The 17140-nt window shown below is 37.0% G+C and overlaps 1 protein-coding gene across 1 annotated transcript in view; it reads right to left on the reverse strand.

Moving 5' to 3' along the window:
• Window positions 1-1925: 1925 nt before the first annotated feature.
• The window catches only part of LOC122791500 (mucin-5AC-like), a 272677-nt gene continuing 257462 nt past the window's right edge, over window positions 1926-17140 (reverse strand). The window contains exons 49-51 of the mRNA XM_044059242.1: window positions 15189-15315; window positions 6882-6944; window positions 1926-2432 (exon numbers count right to left, since the gene is read on the reverse strand). Coding sequence (XP_043915177.1) covers window positions 2258-2432; window positions 6882-6944; window positions 15189-15315 — 365 coding nt within the window. The 3' untranslated portion in view covers window positions 1926-2257. The remainder of the gene's footprint in view (window positions 2433-6881; window positions 6945-15188; window positions 15316-17140) is intronic.

A 17140-nucleotide genomic window follows, 5' to 3' on the forward strand; every position in this document is an offset into this window, starting at 1 on the left:
GAGTTATATAAGGTAAGAGTGTATAGGAGGAGAAGGGGAGGCAATAGAAGAAAGGCTTGGATTGAAAAAGGCATGTCAGTAAGGAGAGTCAATACTTAAGAGGGTGGTAAAAGTTGGGCCTAGACAAAAGGTTACAGGATATTTAGGGATAGGTAACCAGTAGGGGAAGTCAGTACAGAGAAAAGAGAAAGGAGTGGTTGGTGTCAAGGGTTTGCAGAAGGAGAGGAGGGTGGTATGTAGGAGTGGGGAGTAGCAAAAAAAACAGGAAGAATTGGGAAGCAGAGGTGGGTATTGTGCAACGGAGAGGAGTATAAAGGAAATTATATGGAGGGTGGGTGGGAGCAGAGTGAGCCCATGCATAGCGAGGGTGAACAGAGCGGGTTGAGTCAGGAAATGGCAGTCACCACAAAAAACAATCAGCAGCCCAGGAGGAAAACAGTAAGGTGCACACAGTGAGAGTCAGCAAGTAAGTAGTAGAGGTGGGGAGCTGTAGACAGAGAAAGAAGAGATGTTATAGTGAGGTATACACAGGTATTTGCAGGAAGATAAAAAACAGTTAAAAAGAAACCACATACAGAAAAACAAGAGAGTATAGCTAACTAAGGGAGTTGGCACTAGGTTAGTGACTAACATTGATGGCAGAGAGAGACAAGGATGCAATGTTTTTAAACAGGTGAGTGTTGGGGCATCTCAGTAGTATGCAGGTATCCTGTACAGTAGACAAAGAAAGATTAATTTGTGGTATGAGCTTAGAACATACTTTTAGTTTAAACTGGCTATGCAGTAGAGCACAGGCGTAATTCCAGGAGTTGGAGCAGTATCTGTATAGAAGGTAGAAGCAGTCTGGAAGGGAAGACACTTTGCTCTTAAAATGTTAGTTTAAACTGGCTATGCAGTAGAGCCCAGGCATTATTCTGGGAGTAGAAGGTAGTAGCAGTCTTGGAAGGGAAGACACTTTGCTCTTAAACCAAAGTCCCACAAATAAGTAGCAGCAGCATACAAAGCCCTTCCAAGTGAGGTAAATGCAGTTTACATGCTGAGTACAAGTGAAAAGCTGTTAAAATCAGTAAATTAGGGATCTGCACACCACTGAGATGAAGCCACCAACACACCTTCTGACATGGTTTACTTCATTCTTCTCAATGTGTATGCTGTTTTGTTTTGAGCTTTTGGTCCATAGGTTAGTACTAGGCTAACTGCCCTTGAAAGCATAGCCAATTATCCTTTGTGAAACTCAAACCCTGCACCTTGCCTTTGTAAGGCAAACACCTTAACCACTAGGCCACTCTCCCAACCCTTATATTTGCTTATATTGGATTTTTTAAATTAATTTTAGGTAGCCTCATTTCTTTGGGATTCATTTGATTATCATGAATCTGAATGACTGCACATACTGACAATGCTTTGTTGGCAAAAGTCATACTGCCATGTGGCTTTGGGTCACTTTGAAGGAATGGCTCATTGTGCATAGTCATGTTGCACACATATATATATATATATATATACATTCTCCATTACCCTCAAAACTATTGTCTAGTACCTCAAAAAACTTGCTAAAGGAATCTCTGAGTGTTCGAGTACCTACTTGAATAAAACAAAAGATTAAAGATATCTCATAGTATGTGTTCAGGAAGTCCAGGATAGAGAATGCTCTAATACATTTCACATAAGGAACAGTTTTGTATCTAACTGACTGATTGCAAGCTGTTCCTTTGCAGAAGGGAGTATCAGCCATTAGTTTTCAAAAGATTTATCCAATTAAAATGGTCTCATTTTACAATCTGACTTCAAGATATTTCATGCAGAGAGACCAGATATTTATGATTAATAGTGATTTTCAGAAATGATATCCATATGTATATATTATTTTATTACGACAGCTGCAGAGACATAATTAAAATAAATAAATTCCACAAGACAACACATTTTATGCAATTTAAATTTATTCACTTAGAAATTGTGCTTATTCACATATTTGAAGAAGGCAGATTTCCTCTTTATTGAAACTTATACAAAGAGCCTTCTTCAGACTGCCAAAGGTGGAACTCTGACTCAAACATCTACTCTTTACAAAGAAAAAAAATGAATAACAATGGCAAAAAAATCTTGAGAGAAGAAATATACAACACTGCCTTAAATATACCTACACAACTCACAAATATATTTTCTGCTATATAAATATTGATTCAATTTGTTTGTCTCATTTGTGTAGTAACGATTCTTTGTTCTTTATTCTGTTGTCCTGTCCACCTGGTGATTAGCTCTCAGAGCATGGTACGGTAGAACAGCCACATTCATCAATATAAATGTAAGAGAACTTGACTTTCTTCCCTTGTTTTTCTGGACAGGTGAGCTCCACATCTACAAGGTGGTACTTAGTTTGCTGACAGCAAGTACAGGCACTCTCTATTTCTGTGGCTTGCATTGTATATCTGCAAATAAAGCAAAGGACAGTGAAAGGTGTAATTTGACCATGAAAAATGCTAGCTAAAGAATGGCTGCGTTGCTTGTGTGTTGTATTGCAGGAGCCTGTCTTCAGTTTCATTTGTGTGGATGGTTCTAGCATGTAGCTTTTCTTAAATGTCATGACAATGATATTCTAAACAGGAGCTTATGCACAGAACAGGGCTTTAAATCAGCAATGAAAGCAAAATGCTGTAATAAGGTGATATTCTTTGCATTTCTCCCTTATAACAGAAATCAAAAGATAACAAAATATCAATTTGTAACTGTCTTCCAAGCATTTAACAAAATCTAGCCGTACAACATGCAGAATGTCCTGAAAGCATTTTATACTGTTGCAGGTCATGTGTTGCAATCTAGTGGCGAAACAATGAGATGGTACAGTTTATTCACCGACATCTGTGGCAGTGATCCACAATGTAAGCCTCACTTTTTGATGACAAAACTGTTGTAAAAGACTAGGATTTTCTTCTCTATGATGCGTCCATTTGGAAAATTAATTTTCAAGGAATGAAATACTTGGGGACACTGTACTATGTAATGTATCACTTTCAGTATTTCTTCTACACACATTTTACCTGATAATTCAGATTTATGTCCTTGTTTAATTTCTTCTGTCCAAAATTATCTGAGTTAGTTCATTTTCTTGAACTTCTCACTACACTGTGTGGGATACATGTGAACATTACAAAAAGGAAAATCACTGGATTAAAACAAACACCATCAGAGAAAGTAAAGGAATGTGCTTTACTATTTTGAGTTACATCATACCAAAGAGAAACTCAAGCAAAAAAAAAAAAAAAAAAAGCTGAAAACTATCTGTCCAAAATAGAGTTCTGCAGATCTTTTATGTGGCAGTGTCATGCCTTCCCCTTCTTCATTTATATTTTAAGGACAAGGATAGCAAACTATGTTTAATGATGTCTTAACTAACAAGGTCTGCATTCAGTCGACTAGGCTCCCAGCACTCAAGCTTTGGCCAGCCCCGTGGTGTAGAGAGATAAAGCCATGAGTTATTTGCAGGTGGCCGCTGTTTGACTGGTGAAGGATGGGAGAGAACAGCTACCTCCATCTCCACCATCCCATGGTATGGGAGGGAGGCTCTGGATTGCCATAGAGTGGCACCAACTATGTGTTCACTCAGTGGAGTTCTTATCTGGTGAGTTTGTGCTACCATAGTACAGCCACACAAAGTAGTTGAGGGGAAACTATAATGCAGAGGAACAATTTCACTTGGGAGGTAGTGAATGTGGGTTTGGAGGAGTCACTGAGGTGGGTGCTTCCACAGGGGGAGGGTAGGCTACCCCTAGGATCAGCAGTCTAGCCTGCTCCTTATAGCCTGACTCTCGTTAGGGAATGGAGGACTGATGCAGGCTCCTGTCAGGAAATAAATATTTAATTCAGTGGTGGAATCTGTTTGCACATGTACAGTATAAGCTCAAAGTAAAGGGAATGTTTACAGCTTCATAGGGGCTTACCATACCTTGTTTAAGCTAACCACTGAAGTAAATATATATTTGTGCATGCACAGTGAGTGCCCATGCCACCATAACTTAACAACAGTGTAATGTTTATATTTTCGCTACCTGAGTGAAAATAAATATTCACCCTAGCCTTTACATACACTTTCTCTTTTTAAGGATATTTATGGCCCCTGGGTGGCCATCCAAATCTCCTCTATTAAAAATTATCTTGTTTACATGAACTTTTATCCCTGCAATGGGGTGCACATGCTTTGTTGTCCACTTAACCCAGGAACCAGAAGTCACTAAATAATACCACGATCATGACAACAGGTACTAGTGGTTTATTTGGTGTCTTCCCCACCTGTATAATACAGAAGGCACCTTCTTTATCACATCTTATCATGCATAAGTGTTTTGCAGAATAACAATGATGGCACTGTTCATGGTAGTATTCCCAGGTGACACATTAAACGTGTAAACAATGCCTCTCAGCTGTTTCTGATTTTTGCAAAATATCCCTGATTTTCACTCATATTTTTGCTCTGTCGATCCTTTTTATTTCCTGGTAAATCATTGAGGATCACAGCCAAAATGATGCCAGACATTACAGTTTCTTGCTTCTTTTTGTTCAGAAAATGCAATGCTATAACTGCTAGGTGCTTTTTATAATAGGTTGTATTTTAGAATTCTGTGACTCAAACTAATCTTCTGATTATTATTATTAGTAGCAGTAGTAGTGGTGGTAGTAGAAGTAGCAGTAGAAGTAGTGGTAGTAGTAACCACAGTAATAGTAGAAGTAGTTTCTGTGACAATAGTAGTAATAGTAGCAGTAGTGGCAGTAGTAGCCATAGTATTAGTAGAAATAGTAGCCTTGGTAGTACTAGTAGTAGTAGGAGGAGTAGTAGCCATAGTAGCAGTAGAAGTAGTGGTAGTAGTGGCATTAGTAATAGTGATGGCAGTATTGGAAGTAGAAGTAGCAGTAGTAGCAGTTGGACTAATAGTAGTGAGAGTAGCAGTAGTATCTCTAGTAGTAGCAACAGCAGTAGTAATAGTTGCAATACTAGTAGCAGTAGTAGTAACAGCTGTAGTAGTAACAGCAGTCGTAGTAGCAGTAGTAATATGAACAGCAGTAATAGTAACAGTGGCGGTATTCACTTAAGAAGGTAAATTAACTTAGCCCTTTTCAGCTGTGACCCAAGCCACAAAAGGGCAGAGTAAAGGGGGCTGGCAAGCAGCTATGCATTTATGTAAAATGGAATTACATTGTTTGGCCATTATTTTCTTTTATTGTTATTGTTATTATTATTATTATTATTATTATTATTATTATTTCTGTGCTGTCAGGTATGTGAACAGAGTATTTCTGGGCGGCAACCAGATGTGCACTATGAAGGTCTGGTGAGAAGCTATGTGCTTGTTTAAAACAAAGTTTGTAATACATAATGTGCCCATTATTTTCCTCTTTATTTTTGTATTTCATTTGGGTTTATGCACAAATTATTGATAGCAGATGATCAGATAGACAGTGTAGAGACTAGCCATTAAATATATGTTTGTGTGAAATGGACTTTTAAATAATTGCATTGCTGTTGTTTTATTTTATTTTACTATATTTGGATATTGAGATGTGCACAAATTATTCTTGGCAGGCAACTGGGTATCAGCTGGAGGAGTAGCAGGCAAGCAGCTGTATGTTTGTGTAAAACAGATTTTGAAATAGTGTGGCTATTTTGCAGAGAGAGATTGTCCACACTGGCTCAGCATATATTGTCAGGTGGTTACCATTTCTTCTTATGTCCTCATCTTGCATCATAATCTTCTCTTTAGACTGTGCTACACATAACTGGGTCTTATGGCCTTTAGTATCATGCTGGTGAACCTTACACAATTTCATGGAGTTCATCCAAAGCTACAAATAAAGTACATGCAATTTATTTCTTCATAATAAGAAGTGTACACAGCAAAATGGCAGCGACTGTTAGTGGTTGTGGGGGGTGGATCTGTCAGTGGATGAAAGTAACTTACACTTTTGTCACCTGCTAATTTTAAATGGTCTGGCTTTGCAGGACTAGTTTATATTTGTATGAAGTAAGTTGAAATACTTTACTCTTGCTACTCTGCATTTGTGTGAAACAAACTTGAAATATGTTACCTTGACCATTATTATTGATATTATTTTATGGTAATTAGACATCTGAACTGTATACAGTCAAAAATACAGTTGCAGCTGCTGGATACAGAGTCTGTATGTAGAGAAAAATTATTGCTCATACTGAGATGATAAAGATTAAAAAGGTTAATCTGTTTAACTGTGTAGGGCTTGTGCATTTGAATAAAGCAATTTCGTATGCTTTATGATTACCATTTTTGTCGTGGTCAAACCTGTGATGTGTACATATTCAATAAAGTTGTTGCAATTGATATATGTGATCCTTGGTAGGTTATAGTGACAACAGTTCAAATGGTCTTTTTGGTTGAAATGCTCTGAAATGGATATTTTTTTTACTATTGATTAATTAATTTTGTTTTCTTTCATGCTAGAAGAATGCTTCATTTTTTCTTTATTTAAGAATAAATATAATTTAAAGCAACCTGGTAGGAAAGTATGCAATTAAAACAATCAGAGCAGTGAATCCAAAAGAATTTGTGCTTTCATTCATTGTCCTAACAAAGTATGTGCTAGGTGGGAGGGCATGGTTTGAAAACAGCCCACAGCCCATGGAAAAGCTGATTTGCCTGCAACAGTTAAGATGTTGTCATATTTTCTAATTATATAACCTCCTTTTGTGTGTACCTCTGACCAATATTTTGACAGTAAATTAATTAAAATTCAGCAGAATTTTTAAGCACTCTTAAAACAACCTTGATACATTAAATACTGTTAAGAACAAGTAGAATTATATGCTTGGTACAGCTGAAAGTAGCATGTACTATGACAGCCTTGACACTTACTTCAGTTGAGATGTCGTCCAGAACAACCACCATTTTGATGTTATCACTTCTGGGCCAAACGTTCTAGGAAGGAATCAGGGCAAAAAAATGATTTTTATTAAATGTGATTTTATTCAATGATATGTCTGTATTTCATACCTTCTAGTAATGCTAGCTACCTCATTGCACTGTTTTTATAGAAATGTGATATCATTTTGCTCCCCACAGATCCCTGAACCCTCTGGTTTATTATCTCCTCTTCCCCCTTCCTGCCCAGTTAAGTCACCCTACCAACCCCAGTTAACCAGTAGAGACTTTCATTTAAAGATGATATTTATCTTCCTGTAATCCTTCCCTTCCAGGGTTTAGAGTAGAGAAGAGAAGACTGCTGCTACCATCCTAACGGTGTGATAAGATGTGTCATATTTACAACCAAAAGGTATACATCCCAGTATGTAATGCAGCTTGCCTCTCAACTGTCCAGATTTTTACAGAATGTCCAGATTTTTGCCTTGGATCTTTGGTCTGTTCCTCCTAAAATGTATGGTTTTCTGACAAATCACTGAGGACTGAAGTTATTAAATAATGGCATACATTTGAATGTCATACTTCATAGGCTTCATATTCTAGCAGCATTCTTAGTTTATAAAAGCAATATTTAAATTCTGCCTGTATTTTTGGACCTTTGACCCCCATTATTTTAGGGTTTGTCCAGATTTCTTGCACTAAGAGGTTGAGAGGTATGTAAAATCTAAGTGATCTGTGAACGTTCTACAGAGTTAGTATTAGTTCTTTACAGTAGGTTGAATGTGTGCCCCTTTTGTTGCCTGTTTATGGTTTGTGCTTCACAAAGGGAATCTACTACAAAAGCGGATCATCCATCTCAAAGGCTGGTGAGCATCAGTAATTTGGTTCTTTCTGCTGTATCGTTGCCAGGGCTTCTAGTAACAGGTCTACTATTTAATACCAAGTTGCCAGTGTTGTATTGCAGTTAAACTATGTCACTGCACTAACAGGGTGTGCATTTCTGATATGAAATAAATCAATGTTTTTTTCTGTCAGATAATATTTTTCATGTCTGCAAATCCTTGACAAGAATATAGAGTTGAACAATTAAATTTCATATCATAATAACCACAAATTTCTATCTAGCTTTCTCATATATATTTACTTTCATTGTAATTAAAAGCCAGTATTTAATATTCAGCATTTTACTGAACATATACAATTCTTGTCACAACATGTTCCTGTGTATTATTTTAAGGCTAGGTTCCATTTGTATACATACATATACACATATATATATATATATATATATATATATATATATATATATATATATTTTTTTTTTTTTTTAGGAAAACTGGCTAGAGTGCCATTTAAATATGCTGTATTTTTAAAGGAAACAGTTTGGGAAAATGTAAAGGTAGTGAGTCTCATTCTGCCATAATTTTTTGTACCCCATCAGAGACTAGAACTATGAAAAATGCATATTCAGTGTACAGCATTGAGCAAATCAGTTATCTGTCAGTGAAGATTATTCAAAGGTACAACAAAAAAAAAATCACAATTCACTGTGTCTTTAAATACAGAAAGTCACTTAGCAAAACTTTACTGACAGTAAAGTTAAACATTTCAGCAAGATTTCAGTGTTCCAGAAGACACATTGTTACAGGTTATCATTTGTTATAGCAACTTTAAACTATGTTAAACTATATGTCAAACTGCAAGAAAGCTGGCATAGAGCGTTAGGTGTAGTTATGGTAATGCAGTAACTAAGTGCATGTGCAATATCTATATTTAATGCATGTGCTTATCAAACACACTTCATCAAATGTAAAGTGGTCATTGTTTAAACTCATCCATTTCACCTCCCTTACTACCCTTCCTTTTAGAAATCAATTTCCATCTGGTGTCTATTTGTGTGCAGGAATCATTCACATTGTGAGAATATTTATATTTTCCCCATGGTTTCTTGACTGAATAGTGTGTATATATATTTATAGACATGCATAGATAGATAGATAGATAAATATAAATGGGCTTGTCCCTATGCAAAAAAAAAGGAAATACTTTTTATAAAGGTTTAATGGAACAGAAGCTTCAGATAGTCTGTTTCATGTAGTTTATGCTTCAGACAAGTGCAACTTGATAAAATATATGGAAACTTTCAAAAGTGAATTGCACTTCCTTTCTGTGAGTTTCTGTTGGTTACATTATCTGTGCATTGTGCATTGCTGAAGACTTTTGTACTGTGGCAGCCTGTTACTGTTCTGTTTTCAGTCCACCATACCAAGCTCAAGCTTGCTACTTGATATATATATATATATATATATATATATATAGAGAGAGAGAGAGAGAGAACCCTCCCTACAGCCCAGTTAACCCAACTTGAATTGCCTTTTTTCCTAGGGAGGGGGTAAGAATGATGTTTTGGAGATTTGAAGCATGTACCCCAGGATGTGCAGCCCACCTGCAATACCTGGTGGAGACTAGAGTCTGCCTACAAGGGGAGGCTGTTGCAATAAATGGTTTTGATTGTAGAGTGTCTGACTTTAGATTTAATCAACTCCTATGTTAATCAGTGAAAAGGAAGTCGATATTAAGACTGTGGAAGTATGGGTAAGGAGGTTTTCCCTATGCACCCAAGGTTATGCAGTCGTTGAGTTAGTATAGTTAGGGATGCGGGGGTATGGCGTGCTCCTTCCCTGTAAAAATGGTTATTTATTGTAATTGTATTACAGTCAACATGCATTGTCAGTTTTAATTTTAATTTGATTTTATTTTATTCATGAGCCATTGTAATTCTGTTTGAGTAATTAGAATAAGTCCAGGTTATTGGGTGGGGTGGGGGGTTAACATCACTCACAGAAGAGGATGGCAAACCTTTGCATCATCCTATTGAATGGCTAGCACTTGGGGCTTTGGAAGATATAGGCAGAAAACTGCAGGATTAAGAAAAACTCCACTGATAAACACTTGGATGACTGCTGTGCTCCAGCCTTTCCCACACCCAATTAAGGGCTGAAAATGACCATTGGAGGTCATAGTGGTAGCTTGATGTTTGGCAGACAGGTAACATAAAAAAAAAAGCTTTGGTTAGCAGTTTGAGCACTGGACAGGTAGCCGGGGGGGGGGGGGTGAAATGCCAAACCTGGGTTAGGGGTTTGTCAAATATTCCATTGAAGAAGTGACATGTGGGTTTCACAACAGGAAGTGACACTTGTGGGTTTCACAACAGGTATACATTCCATGTGAGAAAGCAGGGAACAGAGAAGGGAACCTTTCAAGGGCAGTACCATTCTTTAACTTATAATAGTAGATGTACAGAGGCACATATCCATGCAGGAGCTGAGAATAACAGGCATCCTTCCAGGTGTGTTGGCCAGCAATGGAGAGTTAACAGCACTAAAGATAAAATATCCTGAATCCCCGAAGGATGATATCCCATAATCTCTGACTAGGAGGAGAAAAGCAAATAGGACAGTAGGAATGGGTTTGATGGTCTACACCACCATACATGGGGGAACATTTTAAGAAAACAGTACTGTTGTGCTTTTCCATTTAGTTCTGAAACATATTCAGTATATCAGTTTACATTTCTATAGCTTATTTTTAGTAACTTGAACTTCAGTACATCAAATGTCCTGTGAGTTTTAATGAATCAGATATTGGAAAGGTGTCATAGACTTACCTCTAATGATTTACCATTTCCAAGTTCCAGAGGTTTAAAAAAAGCAGGCTTGTCACCAAAGATATATGACAAGGGCAGCAGTGGTTAAGCTCTATGCATAACACATTTCTTAAGACACATTCGCAAGACGTATCACAGAAGGAGGAGCACTGAATATAAGCTGTAATCATGTTCAAGAACAATTGCTAAACACTTATAAGTAGTGTATCAAACCCATCTGAAATTATAGCAGAAGCCTAATAAGGATCATATTAGTATATGGCAGAGAGTCGATTATCTAAACTAACTGGGACCTAGGGTAGTTCAGATAATCAAACATACATTGAACTGGATAAAACACTTCTAAAATCTTGCTTTTTCTGCATGCAGGGAATACACTTTTCAACCATTCAGTGATTCCAGTGGGGAATAATGAATATTTTTTACATACAAGCAGGCTACAAGCTCAAAAATATGCACAAGTGAATACATATAACATTTACATATTCAGATGTTATGATTTTTCCTACCCGAAAACTTTGAAAGGCTGCGTTTGGATAATTGACATTTCGGTTGATCAGCTTTCAGATAATCGACTCTCTACTGTATAAAGAATTTGACGATTGCTAGCTGTAGGACTGTACACATTTTGCTGAGGGTAAGATTTTACCATATTGTGGTGGCACATTGCAATGTGGTAAACAAGAAGAGGGGAAACTAGTTAGAAGGAGAGTAGAAATGTTAATAACAAGAGCTAACTGAATAGGAAGGGAACTTACAACACAAACAATGCAAATAACTCAGACTAGAAAGTTCTGTTAGGATTATAGAAAAGATAAGAAAAGAAGCTGATAAAAGGAAAACACTCTCCCCCCCATAAAAGTAATATAGAATCTTAACTAATTTTACAGTGATATCAAAAAGCCAGAGGAGGTAAACATTAGCTGCTGGAGATGAATTTTCACTTTGGAGAAACATTTTAGACAAAGGAAAGCACGCACTTTAGACTGAAATGGAAGAAAGAAACAAGAGATGTTATTAAAATTATGAATGAAACTGCTGTAAAAGAATTTAAGAAAAAAATGAAAAAAACTAGAGCTGCTCTGGACTGCATTACTAACAATGAACTGGACGAATTAAGACATTAACTGGTTTTGCTACAGAGCTGTTTCTCTTGCATTTAAAGATAGGCTTATGGCTCTAAGCGCACATACTTCAAAGTTTTGGAAGGTTGTATATTAAAACGATTAATGAAAAACATAAGTTACATACATGAACACATGCTAACATGGTTTACGTAGGGAAAGTCTTGTCTGTCAGATGGACACTGTATCCTGGGAGATAGTTTATAAAATATGGATAAAGGACTAAAAGTCTGAATGGTTTACTTAAAGTCCATTGAAACATTCAGTTGACTTAATTATCATATAAAAATGCAGAACTAAAGCATCTACTTCCTTAACTAAAGGCAAGTGCAAAGTAACCACCAATTAACCTACAAAACTTTAAAATGCAGTGGCCTGTTTGGCTGTTAAGGATTAAAGTAGACTGGTCAGAACTGAGAGTAATGACACAAACTGATTTTCAAGTTTTAATACTAAGAAGTCTGATACTAATGAAAGCGAAGAATGTCTTGAGTACTAACTATACGGAATCCAAAGTAATTTAATGGGACTTCCTTCTTGAAATGTGGAACCTCGGAAAATAATCTATGAGTCTAACTCTGTTCTGTGATGCAGACAGGCAAAGCCCTGACTGTGATGACTCTAATGACCAGAGTTGGACTAACGGTTCAGGAGCTGGTGAAGCCAGTTGGAGAGGATGGGAAATGAGTGGCTAATGACTAGCCCATTTGGTGGTTATGTTAGCTCTTGTAAGAATGTATGTTTTGGAGTGAGAATGCATCCTGAGGAAGGGAATAGGAGGTCCCTGGAGTGATATAGCTGCTCTCATCAACCACCATGGAGAGTTATTAGGGCCCTATAGTAAAAAAAAAAATAATAATAATTCCACAGCTACCACTCAACATTATGTAAAATGCTGGCTGCCTGGGGTGGGGGTTGCGCAGTTCCATACCCAGGGAACCTGTATGGATGCCATAAGGCTACACTTTGTGAATGAAGTCAGACTAACCTGGACATGATACAAGAGAACCCCCTTTCAGCTTAAGTGGAAGACTGATTGCCTGAATTATGCTCTCTTTCAATGGTACCCCCCCCCCATACTTTACTGGATACATCCCTAGTGTGTCAGAAGCAGCATGAGCAGGGCCTTATTGATGTTAGGGGGGATGTTTGATTGTCAGCAGGCATGGGGACAAAATGCACCTAGAAATAATAAATAAATCTGTTTATAAGTCATGCTTATGGTTGGAAACCATTACTTCAACTCTTACAGTGGAGCTATTTTGTGTTAAACTGCTTACAGTTTACAGTTGTAAGCAATCATATAAAAGGTATTCTAATGTTATTTATTTACTAAGATAATCCTTAAGCTTCACTTGTCCACACTTAGAAGATACTGATAATAATCTTAAATGTTTTTTCTTAAATTTTTTTCTATGGCTTTGTTTATCCTGACTTGCTTTTGCTGATTTGGGAATAAAAATCTATTGATAACTGAGCATACAAAAATAAAAGAAAGTACCATGCTTTCCATGAATTTTGCATATTAGGGTGTCTTCAAAAGTTAAATCACAGGCATGGCCGGCCTTAGGCACCGGCCAACTAGGCAGCTGCCTAGGACGCCGCTCTAGTAGGGGCGCTTTTCCAGTAATCTGGATGGTGTAGGTATGCCAGGATGGGGGCGCCAAGTGGTGTGAGGGGGTGCTGTGGAGCCCTTTTGCCTAGGGCACCAGTTGACCAAAGGCCTGTCCTGATCACAAGTAATTTAGAATTCAGTCATATAAGTTGGATGCAAATAACAACCATTACAAAATAAAAGTTCTGTGTAGTTTGGTCTTTCTTGAAAGTAGTTGTTCTCCAACAAAGTCCTTAAATTTGTGTAACTTTTGAGTGTTTGCTGATTTGTTACTTTAGGTATTCACATTCAGTTATTTTGTATAAAATTGCCTGCCCCGTCATATTAGGAGTGGGAAGACTCTGGAATATTTTAACGGGATACTAGATGATTATCTGGGCAAAAGAAGGGAAAGTGGTTTGAAATGTGATGCTGAATAAGATGGTCAGGCACACTGGAAATGATCCATGGTTTCCTTAGTGTAACTTTCTCATGAGTGTATTAATTCATTTATTCATGCATTCATTTACTGATACCAGCTTTATCCTATTTGATGTTGCAGGGGAGCCAGTGATTACCCTGGCAGTCAGTGGTTATAAGGCAGAGAACGATTGCTGGATGGCATGCCAGTTCCTTACAGGATGCATACGTACACACATCTAGTAGACATGCACACATACTCACATTTACACAAACACAGACACACACACACACATGCACATATTTATACACACAGACATGCAACAACACCTGGACACACATACACACAAGCATAAAGAGATTAACTCATACAACCCTTAAACAGTTTAGAGGATTGCCTCTGTACACCTACAGCATGTCTCTGGGATGTGGACTCATACAACACTTAAACAGTTTAGAGGATTGCCTCTGTACACCTACAGCATGTCTCTGGGATATGGGAAGAAATCAAGGCAGTCAGGCAAAACATACTCAAACACAGTAAGGACATGTAAACTGTACACAAAAGTCAGTCCAGCCTAGGGACTGACCTTAATAGCCAAGCACTGTGAAGAAGCAATGTTGACCTGTGCCCCCTATGTCACCATTGTACACAATTACTTTCATTACTTGTTTTCAGTGTTCCATTTATGGATGTGCGCACCTCTTCCCCATATCTCACCATTGCATATAACTACTCTCATTACTTGTTTTCAGTGTTCCATTTATGGATGTGCGCACCTCTTCCCCCTAGCTCACCATTGCATATAATTACATTCATTACTTGTTTTCAGCGTTCCATTTATGGATGTACTCATGATAAGTTCTTTACATTTACTTCTTACCAGTGATCTGAAAACCAGTATGCAATATGGACTTAAACTGTCATTTCATTTGATATATGGTAGGCAGTATTTAGTCTTTGTTGATGTATGCTTCCATATTAAGTAACTGGAATGTCAGGCATTCATTGAACCACTGTAAGCAACAACAGCATTGTGTCACAGCACCTGTTTACATCAAGTGTGCACACCTTTAAACAGGATCTCAGGTGTATACATATATACAGGCATTAAAGTAAAGAGAAGCTGCACTATAAATGGTGAGTTACACTATCATGCAGGTTTTCTCATTTATAAGGAGACTGTAGTCTGAAGAGTTTATGTATCATGCTGTCAGAATACAGTTTATACAGATAGTTTGACAGAAGAAATTGGAAAAATTCTTTATGACAATCAGAGATGATAGTAAACTAAACAGAACTACATACCCAGCAACTACAGAAAAATGGATATTTTCAAAAAAGAAATATCCCTTTCAAGATAAAAAGTTCCAGTAATATTGTGCAAGCAAAGGTGATGCTCTGTTTTGCTTTTTCCCTATGCCCAAATAAATTATACGGTCTTCTGGCATAACAGTGTAGTGTCATGTTTATCAAACGGGAATCAGAGACTTACAGATAAGATGATGTGACACAGGCTCCCTGACACGAGGTTATCAACACAGCTTTTGTAGATGTACAGCCATTGTAAGTGATAAAGTCCATTTTTTTCTGAACTCCACATTTCTTGATTGTAGAGTTACCTAAAAAACAAAGCAATTATGATGGAACATATTATGTCTCATAAATTTTATTTTATTTATTTTTTATTTATTTGACTTTGTTTACAGGGAATGTCCAATTGGGTAATACCCATTTTCAGTGGAGGCCTCGGTTGAAAAGGTCCATTTGCTTACATTGCAGTCTACTAATTTCCAGTTAAACACAGAGTAGTTACATTTCTATTTACATTTATACACAAACAGTAGTTACATTTATACATTCTAAGATTTTACAGTTACTAAAGAGAAAGCCCACGTACAACTTAGTCGATTGTATAGGCAGCAGTTATGTATAAAAATTATTTTGTCATTTCAGTGAGAGGTTGATTGTATTCAGTTAAAGGAGAGTATTTGAAGAGTATTGTATGGTGAGCACAAAGTCTCAACCTTGAGATGAGCATGTACAGGACCAAGATTGGTTTAGATGTTGTTTAAGCAGTGGTTTAAAACTACTGAGTTTGTTGGAGAGTTTAATTTGTATGGGGATACTATTCCAGAATTTAGAAACGTACTGGGAGTAGAGCAAGTACGTTTCTAAATTCTGGAATATTTGTCACCATGAGTGCACTCTGTTTCCTAAGGACTGAATGCTTATTTTATTAGCATAACTCTCTACAATTGGTATTAAATAAGATAGAAATGTAATCTAAACTGTAGAGATCTCATAGTACTATCAAGTAATTTCATTGCTAAAATGAATTTGTTGGAATGTAAGTTAAAATAAGTGCTTGCTAAAACTTCTGTTCTAGTTAAAGTGCTTGTGAGGTTTGGAGCTATTTTTGCAAAAATTTCCTGTCTTATCCTTAAGTTTTCAGTGTTCCTTTGTTGTTCTGGTGCTAAAAACCTGCTTTTTGAAAGATTAATATTCTTAATTTGTAAGGGTGTTAACAAAATAGTATTGTTTATTTCCTTATGAGGATGTGTTGTTTTAGATGGTAAGCCAAGCTCCCCAGCCCGATTTGTTTGCCCTCATCAATGTTCGGGCTCACTCCGCACCTCCCTCCCCTCTTAGTCTACATTTAAATTTTCATAGCACCACCCGCATATTCCTCAAATCAATACCATCAGTTCCCTCCAGAAGAAAAACAGTCAATAGAATTACTGCCAACAGTAAAACCCGCTCTAGTTTACCACCCAAGACTGTCTCTCAAACTGTCTTAATCCTTGCCTCCTATAGCTATCAAATTACATCTTTACAACCAACCCAGTACCCTCCTAACATTTTCTAATCCCAATTTACAACAAAGATAAAACCCAAGTACAATAAGATGCCCATAACACAAATTATTTTGCTATTCCTCCTTGCTCTACAAGCTTTCATCACAAATTGTCAAATCTACCTTCTTCAAATACTTAGGACTTCAACCAATCCTCACAAAGAATATTAACATCTCCCCAGCCTGTCTTTCTCCATAACACCCTGTCTCTACAAACAAAACATATCTGATTTATTTATTTATAAATATTTCAAAATGAAGTTTCCAAATTTACGATTAAATACCAAACCAAGGCCACACTCTTCTCTCTCTGTAAATATCAATTAAAAAATTAGCAGAGATATTCACCCCAACCCAGTTCCCACTGTTCATAAAACCATCACTTCCACCCCTAAAATCAACCAGTCACCTAATATATTTCAGCAAAAATTAGAACCACAAATCACCTTACTAAATATGACGCTAAGAAGTATGTGCAATAAAATCCATGACATACATGCCTACCTTGCCACATACACTGCTGATGTAGTCATAGCTAGTGAAACCTGGTTAAAAATAAAAATAAAAAAGAAATACAGGATAATGAGATC

The sequence above is a fragment of the Protopterus annectens genome, chromosome 17.part0, assembly GCF_019279795.1.
Source record: "Protopterus annectens isolate FY-2018-M chromosome 17.part0, PAN1.0, whole genome shotgun sequence".
NCBI classification, from domain to species: Eukaryota; Metazoa; Chordata; order Ceratodontiformes; family Protopteridae; genus Protopterus; species Protopterus annectens.